General features: G+C 40.0%; 2 protein-coding genes across 2 annotated transcripts in view; one reads left to right on the top strand and one right to left on the bottom strand.

Annotated features, from left to right (window-relative positions):
- The first annotated feature begins 827 nt into the window (after nt 1-827).
- Nucleotides 828-7821, top strand: mgst2 (microsomal glutathione S-transferase 2). The gene is made up of 4 exons (XM_074674020.1): nt 828-963; nt 3608-3707; nt 5023-5175; nt 5875-7821. The coding sequence occupies exons 1-4, from the start codon at nt 903-905 to the stop codon at nt 5981-5983; spliced, it is 423 nt and encodes a 140-aa protein (XP_074530121.1). The 5' UTR covers nt 828-902; the 3' UTR covers nt 5984-7821.
- Nucleotides 7822-8442: 621 nt separating this feature from the next.
- Nucleotides 8443-10498, bottom strand: part of LOC141793370 (alpha-1,3-mannosyl-glycoprotein 4-beta-N-acetylglucosaminyltransferase A) — a 35056-nt gene continuing 33000 nt past the window's right edge. The window contains exon 15 of the mRNA XM_074674017.1: nt 8443-8691. Coding sequence (XP_074530118.1) covers nt 8671-8691 — 21 coding nt within the window. The 3' untranslated portion in view covers nt 8443-8670. The remainder of the gene's footprint in view (nt 8692-10498) is intronic.

The raw sequence follows: 10498 nt of genomic DNA, 5'->3' as shown, positions 1-10498 counted from the left end.
TTTAAATCCAATTGAGATGCTGTGGTGTGACCTTAAGCCGGCAGTTCATGCTAGAAAACCCTCCAATATGGCTGTTGAAACAAGTGCTGCCAAAGGTGGCACAACTCGCTATTAGGTTAAGGGGGAATTACTTTTTCACATAGGCCCAGATAGGTTTGGAATTTTTATTTGGCCCTAAAAAATTGAATCACTGTTTAGAAACTGCATTTTGTATTTCCTTGGGTGGTCTCTGTGTGATATTAAAATTGGTTTGATGATCTGAAAATATTGTGTGTGATACATATGCAAAAAACACAGAAATCTGGAAGGGGGCAAATACTTTTTCACGGGACTGTACGTGTCTTGAAGATAATAAACTAACTCTAAATGTGCAGTGATCAGCCCAGGGGAAGGAGAAGACATTTGAAGAAGGTAAATACATCAAAGCAGCAAGGCATAAACACTTATTTGACCTGTGAGCTATGTGTGTAAAGAGGGACGTCCAGACTCATCTACCTTCACACCTGGAACATCCTGCACTCTCTACCAGGCTGTTTGCCGGTCTTTCTGCCCTCTCTCAACATTCATTCAAACCCAGCTGGACCTGGTGCCTTCAGTTCTCCATGGGGTTCCTGTGTTTTGTCAATTTCACACCATTCAACTTCCATCAGTAAAGAGCAGCCTTTGTCCCTTCTTCCGGTTGATCTGTACACACAGTCTGGACCTAACTTTGTCTCTTCTGTGTGGTGTTCAGGAGCAGGGCAGGGCTCTGGCTGCTCTGCATGGCAGCACAGCATGACAGCACTTGTTGTGGGCTGTCCTAATGCTGAAACACTCCCTCGGGAAGTCAGTCCTCCTCGTTGTGTAAAGCGTATTTTGGACTTGAAGCAAACTGTGCTCAGGATTTTGTTCTCAGCTGAACCATGGGCTCCGACTCTCCTTTCTTATTGGCAGGGGTGTCCCTGCTGTCGGCCCTGCATATGGGTGAGCTCAACATGTTACCTCTTTTGCATTCAGATGTTTCTTTGTCTGTGGGAGTTGCAACTCTTCTCTGTACCTGTGTTTTCTTGCTAAACTGGAAGTGAAGTCTGTCAGACTCTTAAAGAGACAGTGACAATGTTTGAGGAACTGTTTTCATTTGTACTGTGACTCACTGGATCAGTATCACTGTGAACCAGATTTAGACTTTAATATAAAAACATACATGCTGCAGGTTAACAGCCTGAAAACCTGTTTGTTCCCTGAGGTTATACATACAGTACATTAACATTAGGTGGTAACATTAGAGCTGGAACCAGAAAAACAAACCACAGGAAGAAGGAACGCTGTGAATAAATCGTTGTGTCGTGTTGAGGTTTTGTGTTTCTCCAGTTTTTGAAAAAAGTGGTTTTATACGAGCCAAAAATCAGCTCCTGTGATTAAACAGTAAGTAGTGTCTCCATGGCAACAGATTCATCAGCCCCCTCATGGGCCAAGGTAAAACCTGCTTATTCGTTCCAATTCACATTAAACATGAGCCTGTCTGGAGTGCAGGACAGGATGTTGCTCCAAGCGCAAACCCTCTAAAGTGTCCTGAACGCTCTTCATCAGGAAAAACACGCTGCAGATGCAGAAACAGTTCAGATTCAGATTCCTTTATTGTCACTAAACAGGAACAGTGAAATTTAAACAGTCCTGCGTGGTGTAAAAGTATAGCTATATCAAAAGTAAACAATTGTAGTATAATAACATTAGAGGATACATACCCAGCCATCAAAGTCTCAAGACACATCTTGGGATGTCTTGAGACACATTTGTCAAGATGTCTTGGTAAATGGTAAATGGACTTGAGCTTATATAGCGCTTTTCTACTCAAAGCTTCTTTACACCACAGGCCACACCTACCCATCCACACCCATTGGCCCTCACATTCACTCACTGATGGATCCAAATTTTACTATGTTAGTTATCCATCAGTAAGTGTAACATAGTCACACACTTTCATACCCACTCACACACTACTGACACAGCAGTGGGAGCAACTTGGGGTTAAGGACATATCGCCTTGTGTCGCCCAGAGATGGGCTTGAACCTGCAACCTTGCGATCACCGACCAAGCGCATTCTCCAACTGCACCAACAATGCCCCACATGTAACATAGAAAGACGTCCTAAGATGTCCCAAGATGTCTTAGAAATATTTGTATCTCAAGATTTCTTATTACCATTCACCATTCCTTTATCAGGTCCCTTTAACATTTAATCTTTTTTTCCAGTTAAACTTTCATTACTGATGACAAAAAAGAATGAAAACCATATCATATACTCAGTATTTAATCATAAAACAATGAACTGAACTGAATGAATAAAGATAATAATAACAATGATAAAACAGTATGTACAGAATGATCATGTATGTACGTTACCCCACTCCAGCACACCTGATTCAAATGAATGATCATGTGAATCAGGTGTGTTGGAGTCAGGAACATAAAAAACATGCAGGGCAGGGGTCCTCCAGGACCAGGGTTGGGTGACACTGGTATAGATTGACTTTGCCTGGCTCCTCTGTAATTTTCCTTACATGTTTTCTTCAAAATCTTCTAACAACTTTACCTGAGATGGTAGCCCACAGTGATTTTCACTGGTTGCCTGACATTCATATGGGTTGTGTTGAGGGGGGCTGTCTCCAGAAATGAGCCAACTTTGATCATCTTTATGTCAAATCTGAGATTGAGATAAAATATGTTTAACACACTTTTGTTTAAAAGAAGTTTGTCATAAAGGAGGAAATCCATTTCTTTAGATAAATACCTTGGACCCAATGAAAATCTGTTCTTGTGTCAGGACTCTATCCCCATCCTTTCCACAAGGTCTGGCTGTCTCATCATTTTTGCCACCTTCAGATGGGATAGCTCTGGTATTTGGTTTCCATGCTGTAACCCTGTTAAGAAATTAGTTAGAATAGGGTATAGAATGCTGTAGCTGTAATTTTAGAAATTGTTGGTAGAACTGACATGCAGGAATATGTTAACAAGCAATGTAATTCTTTTAGTTATTTATTTAAGTAAAATATTTTGAAAAAGATCTTCCTGCCAAGCCCATGTCTTTGCTGAAGTTCAGTGGCTGATATCAGTGTGACTGATCCTGAAGCCCATGGACTGATGTATTTTCTGCTGCTTCATCATTTGGTGTTGATAATGTGCAGAAGAAGAGATGAATTAAATGCTGTCTATTTTCTCCATATACCATAAACGTAAAACAACGAAGAAAGATAGCATAAATCAGTCACAGCACCTGGCCTTGATAATAGATTTTTATATTTTGTAATTGTTGTATTTTGTATTATTTTGTATTAGTTTTATTTTTGTAGTACAAAAAAACCTAGGCAACTGTACAATCCATATGATCAGCGTCTTAAAAACTTGAGTCTGCAGTTTAAAATCTGGTTTATTAATACTGAAATACTGAAGTGAAATATAACATATCAAGTTCAATCAAAACTTTAACAGTAAAGACATATCCCTGGGGTAGCTGTGGATCAGTGGCAGGGTTGGTGGTCTCTTAATTAGAAGATTAGGGGTTTGAGCTCAGGTCCCACTGTCCACTGTGAACATTTGTTTAAGTCCTTTTAACCTGTCTTTCTGCAGGTTACTTGGCCCAGCGGGTTGGTCGGTCCAGGATGACTCATAAAGTCCTGCCCCCTTGCGTGACTGGACCCCCAGAGTTTGAGAGGACCTTCAGAGCACAGTGAGGGGACTGACACATCTTTCCTTAAACTTTAACAATTCAGTCCGACAGGCCAAGAGCCAGAAACTCAAACTCGCAGCAGCACCTAGAGCAAAAAGTGGTATCTGGTGTGCCACTCGTGGCTGAGTGGAATATTCTGGGTCCCTGGTGGCATATTCAAGTTTAAAAACTGGTATACCACTTCTTTAGTGGCATGGAGAGATATAATATCTCCACCGTCTCCTGGGTCTTCTATGGGGTCTCCTCCCAGCTGGGAACCCTATCTCTGAGACACCCTGCAGAGTTGTATATATGTCAGTGATAGTATCCCACTTCCCCTATCCCAAGCCTCTCTGAGTTTGTGTTGGTGTGGTTTGGTTTAACAGTGACTGTGTTTACTCTGTGCCCACCACTCACACAGCTCCACCATCACACAAACTGGTTAGTCAGTGGGCAGGGTTCCTCTACAAACTTATATTGAACATGACCTGCACAGAAGCAGGTTAACAGTTCAACAAGGTGATCTCCAAGGTAAGAAGTGAGCCACCTTTACCCTTCACATTGAAAACCTAGGCCCAACCCTTGGGTTGCTTTGAGTACCACGAATCCTGGTGCATAGCTCATGCTCAGTGCGCTCAGTGTCAGTTCAAGTGAACAGAGCCAAGTCAGGTCGAAGTTCACCAACTGAGTTTACACCCAACAGGTACACTCAGCTGCTGAGGTCAAGTTAAAACAGAAACAGATTTTTTTTGTGATGAACATCTCCTCAGTTTGCTGCAGATTAGTTGAAAGTAAAGCCTTGTCAGGTCTGTCCTCAGCAGGAAAAGAAAAACAGTTTAAAGATGTTTGTTTGTTGAACAGAGGCAGATCATCATTTCTGATGCATTCAGGAAGTCAGGAAATCTAAACACTGATTAACCTCAGGGACCCAGAGTCAGACAGATCAGTGTGTCAGTGTGAATGTTTGATCTTGAATAGACTGTTAGCTGATCTTCATGCTGATATCTGTCCAGGGAGAGAGACAGGAACCCTCCTCATATGAACAGCCATGGGAGCTGTGTTGTTGTCCCTCCTGATTGGTTGAACCTATTCAGGCTGCTGTTATAGTTCAGTCTTTCCTTTCCTGAAAAATCCAGGCCCAGCATAGAGATGCCAAATCTATAAACAGAGGCTGTGTGTGAATTTTGTTTAAACCAGATATGAGCTAATGAAATGCTTTTCAAGTCACAGAGGTTTAAATAATAAATACAAATCTGTGTGTGTATGTGTGTGTGTGTGTGTGTGTGTGTGTGTGTGTGTGTGTGTGTGTGTGTGTGTGTGTGTGTGTGTTTTGCAGTCAGAACTGTGTGGAGTTTTACCCCCTGTTCCTGGTCACGATGTGGACCTGTGGCATGTTCTTCAGTGAGGAGACAGCTGCTGCAGGGGGACTGGTCTACATGATCGCCCGACAAATCTACTTCACTGGCTACGTCAGGTCCAGCAAGAAAAGGTTATCTACAGAGCTGTTTCCACTTAACACATAAACACATCAACATATAAACATATCCACATATACACATATCAACATATAAACATAACAACATGTAAACATATCAACATATAAACATATAAACATAACAACATGTAAACACATCAACATATAAACATATAAACATAACAACATGTAAACACATCAACATATAAACATACCAACATATCAAAATATACTAGGGATGGAATGGTTTAGGAAAAAAACCCGAACCGTTTGGCTTACCTGACTCAGTACATGACGAGCAAAGAAAATTAGAGTTGGAGGGTGTACCTGTGGCACTGAGTCGTTCTTTTTCATTTTAGATTTATTGTGAGCTCTGATAACGGTGATAAAAAAGAGGAGGATAAAACCGCAACTGAGTGTTTCCAACTTAGAGACTTTGTTGCTACATTTAATGACTTTTTAGACCTCTTGGGCGATTTTTTTTAAAAGTCTACAATTCTTGTGACTTTTCTATAGTTTGGAGAATCTGATCAAAACATGTTTTGATCTCCTCAATGGTCAGTGTGTTAATCACACATATTAGTTGGAATTCTTTAAAGGAGCTTTATTTGAAGAGGTGGCATCTGACAGCTCCACTGTGTGATGTTTTAATCAGATCACAGAGGGAACTCTGGTGTGAGTGCTAAGTGATAACATGTTGCCCCTGGTGTACAGGTTACCTGGTTTCTACCTGACTCTGGCTGTATTTGCTGCTCTGTCCCTGCTGGCCTCCTTTGGAATACTTCGTGGAGTGGGACACCACTACTTCCACATCCACCTCTGAAGATTGGATCGATTGGGCGTCTTAGCCTGAGCATTGAAACAGGGCCTGGCTCCCAGAGGCAAGGTCCTGACTTAATCTCACATTTAGGCTCCTTGTTTGACTTAAATGTTTTTTTTTTATGGATGCAAAATCTCATTAATTGGTGAAGTCATTAAGATTTTGAGCTCATGTCTTGTTTATGAAATGGATGGTTGTACCAAAGTAGCTCACTTCTCTTCTTCCATTTTGTTTTTTGTATTACTAAACATGTTAACAAACTTGGCTTCTTCATAAGTGGAAGCAGCTGAGTGAGACAGATGTCACCTAGGATTAGTCACAGTTTTTATGAGTATCAATTTCAATAATTGAAATAAGCCTGTTTAAACAGAAAATCAAAAGGTGTGTGTATGAAAGTCTGTTGCTTCTAATCATCAGAATGTGTCACTAATGTCTATGAAAGACTGTGATCTCATCATAAAGGTTATTATTATTATTTGGCTTTTCCCAGCAGCCTCTGCTCTCCTCTGTTCACCAACACACAAATACAACAGGGCCTAATAGGTGTACTGCAATTCAAAGTTGTTGTTTTTATTGATACATACACACATTCAGCAGCCACTTTATCAGCTACACCTGTTCAACTACTAGTCTACCAGATGGTTACACTATAGGAAGCTGGTATAATATGTGTTTGGTATAGACATGCACTGATTGATCGGCCGGCCAATCGATCGGTGCTGATATCCTTAATTTTGGGGGATCGGTGATCGGCCCATCCTTACATATGAAATTGATCTTATATACCTCTGGGAAGGTCTGACAGCCAGCCATTGTTGCTTTTTGCTCTGAGACCTAAATTTAGGACTCTTTATTGGTTGTTTCAGTTAAAACATAAAGATTTTATTGTTTTATTGTATTGTTGTTCAATGATTTTCAATAAAATAAGATTGAAACATTGAAGGTATATGCTGTCAGTTATAAAGAATAAAAAGCAAAAACTTAGTATTGGTCCAAATCGGTATCAGCAGGTCAGGCTTTTTGAAGATCGGTGACCAGTGATTGGCCAGAAAATTGTGATCAGTATACCCCTAGTTTGGTAGAGAATTTTTATATGTTAATTGACTGTCTCAACAAGTGAAACCACATTATGCTTGATTAAAAGCACCGCTCTGATGATTAAAAAAATGCTTCAATTACAACTGCTGCAAAGGAACATGGTTTGTGTCAGTACAAAGCAGCTCTCTGTATCTCTGTTGATCTCTTGTGACTGCTGCAGTTTGGCTCTTTGATCGGTCTGTGTGTGGTGACTCTTGATGCTCTGAGTCCAGACTCAGTCCTCCCCTTGTCCAGAAACGTTTTTCCACACATAGATAGATAGATAGATAGATAGATAGATAGATAGATAGATAGATAGATAGATAGATAGATAGATAGATAGATAGATAGATAGATAGATAGATAGATAGATAGATAAAATACTTTATTAATTCCCGAAAGGAAATTCATGATAGATACATAGAGGGCAAGTCAGGCTCAAAATTAGAATCAGAAAAGCCTTTATTCACTAAGTATCTTTAAAAAGAATACAAGGGATTTGACTGGTTTTGAACTGTTCTCTCTCTGTACAAATATGTGCAACTTAACACCGAATATCACAAATAGAACAGGGTTTGAAAAGGTACAAATTAACTCTTGTGCAAAACATTAGGTTTAAATAGTGCAACCACTAAGGACATTAAAAATGTGCAAGGGGAACCAGACATGTTGTGCATGAATTATAGTTTAATGGTCAGTTTAATTGTTCATCAGTGTGATGTGGATTGAAAAAAGAAGGCTAGACTTTTGATTGTACCATTGAATGAGGCACACTTGTTTGTAAAACAAATAGATATGTTATTGTCCATTGAAATATTATATTCAAATATCATTTACATTTTTTTTGTCCGTGTGTTTTTTGGGAAAGGAAATTGAGCCATGTATTGCATAAATTATTTATATCATTTTTATTGCATTATTATTTCAGTATTTTTTTTTCTTATGGACTTCTTTGCACTACACACTTTCTTACCTTGGTTCTCTTGTATTGCTGCTGAGAAACAATAGACGAACAACTACAGGAGCAAGAGAAACAGCTGTGATAATGGCGTTGACTGCTGCTGTTTTTGTAAAGTTAACTTAAGAATCAAAGAAACGCTGACAAGTACAAAGGTCTGCTAACGTCACGACTGCTCATCACTTCCACTGTTGCCACCTCTCTTCCCTAATTAAGCGGTCCCATTAAAGAAACAGATGTGCCGACCCGATTGTTACATCACCACCCAGTAATGTGTTTGCCACCACTGCTCTGGTTATGCAGTGAGCGGGAAAGTTAACACATAAGTAATTACAGTAGATAAAAACAACTATAATGAATGAAATACTCTAAAGAGTGTTTTTATTTGTCTCAACATATATAATACCACAGTTACATTCTACCGCCATGTGAGTCAATAAATAAGGTATAAAGGAAATCAACAAAGTAAGACACTAGAACCTCCGCTGAGCAGGTGAAGGGTCCGTTTATCAGTCAGGACCTTCTCATGCTGATTACTTCAGATTCCTGAGTTGAGCTCAGTCCCAGTCAGTTCGGGCTCTTCATGTTTAAGCTCTGCAGGAGGTGTCTGGGTCCAGCAGGGGGAGCAGTCCGCCCAGGTGCTGGTAGCAGCTGGTCATTTCACTGTAATATGAATCTGAAAAAGTCAACATTAAACACAGGTTAGCTGCACACACACCCTCTTTTATGAATCCCACACAATATAAAGAGCAGAAATGTAAACAAGACCAAATCTCTGGCTTAACCACTGAAATATGTCAACATGAGCAGTACACTTTTTTATAAAATAAAAAAGAAACACTTTGTGAACATACATATCAAATGTATAAAAATCTTACTGATCTCTCATCTGTAGCAAAACAAATTAAAGATGCAGAACTGTGGAAAAAAACAAATTTTTGTCTAAACCACTGAAATATGTAAATGTGTGGACTGCACTTTTTAAATGCACCTTCAAACTTTCTTTTTTCTAACTGCAGCCTTTGCAATTTGAAAATTGCATTCCGTCACATTGCGATGTCGGTTTATATTCGATTCACTGTTCAGCCCTTCTTCCTGCCCTTTCAACCTTCATGAACTGCCTCCAACAGTAACTTCAGCTGTTAGGAACCAGCCTGGTAGTACTTTTGGGTTGGGACCTGTCCTTGAACTGTCACATCCAACAGGTCTAAAGGACAGCGTTTTTTCCTCTGGGTAATATCAAGAAAATCAGACACATCTCAGAGCGATGCAGAGAAACTAGTCCATGCTTTGGTTTCTTCCAGGATGAACTGCTGTATTTCTTTTTAGAGTTTAAAATTCTTCTTCTGACTTACAAGTTCTTAACAGCATCGGGCCATCCTATCTTAAAGAGCTCATTGTTCTGTATTATCTGTCTACACTGTAAACCCTGATAAGTTAACAGAACTAAAAAATTATTGTGTAACAGATTACACAAAAACATTTCAGTGATGCTTTTAAATGTTTTCAGTTAACGTGACATAAAGATTACATTTGGAGCTGCATTAAATTATCTTAATGTTATCTTTTATATTTTAATCCATCAGTCTACCAGTGTGATTCTTAAATTTCTATGATTTTTTTCTTGATACTCCTCTTTGAGAGGATTTGCAAATTTAGAGTTCCAAAAAAAGGGTCCATGACCCATCCATTAAAATGTTGTGATGTCGATAATGTTCCGAAACTTTTTGAGTGTTCCAAACAAATTAGAATAAAAATATTGAGCTCATTTAACTTAAAGTTGCCTAAATCTCTACAGAGCTCAAAACTTTATAATTTGCTCAACTGCCTGACGACATTTGAGTGTTGTGAGCTCATAAATTATGAGCTTGTACAGCTGTTTAGGTTTACAGTGTAGGTCACAGTGTCTCAGCACCAGGCTTGCTGGTCGTAAGCCCTGTTTCCACCATGCAGTCCGGTTTAGATTGGTACAGTTTGGTACAGGTTGGCTCGGTTTAGCTTGGTCCTGTTTGCGTTTCCATAGCCAACTGTGCCCCCTCGTGGTAGGTGGCGTGTAAGCTGAATGCACACAGCCGGATCAGTAACATAATACTGTGATGCTGTAACAGCGCGACACAGTGTACCCCGCTAATAAATCCAATGAAGAGGAGAAATGCATCACAGTAAACAAAGAGCAACAATGAAAGACATGCAGCATTTCGTCCTCTCTGTGAGTGGCATGTAGCTCTGTGATACAAAGAACAATCAAGCTTTGTTTCAGAGAAGTCTGTGTGCCGCCAGCAGAAATACAGCAGCCACTGTCACAAGGTAAGTGACGATTCTTTCGACCAACAGATCGCATCAGTTTAGTCTGGCACCCCTATGGAAGGGTGCCAAAAGGTGGGACAGCTCGTCTCGGTTATTTGAGGGTCTGTCCCGGGATTAGTCAGTGGAGACGCCATAAGACGCATGCCAGGCCGAGACAAACCAAACTGAACAGGTTG

This window comes from Halichoeres trimaculatus, unplaced genomic scaffold (genome assembly GCF_033239565.1).
Source record: "Halichoeres trimaculatus isolate MK-OKI-2021-1 unplaced genomic scaffold, fHalTri1.1 fHalTri1_scaffold_7, whole genome shotgun sequence".
NCBI classification, from domain to species: domain Eukaryota; kingdom Metazoa; phylum Chordata; class Actinopteri; order Labriformes; family Labridae; genus Halichoeres; species Halichoeres trimaculatus.
This window is presented reverse-complemented; position numbering and strand designations above follow the sequence as displayed.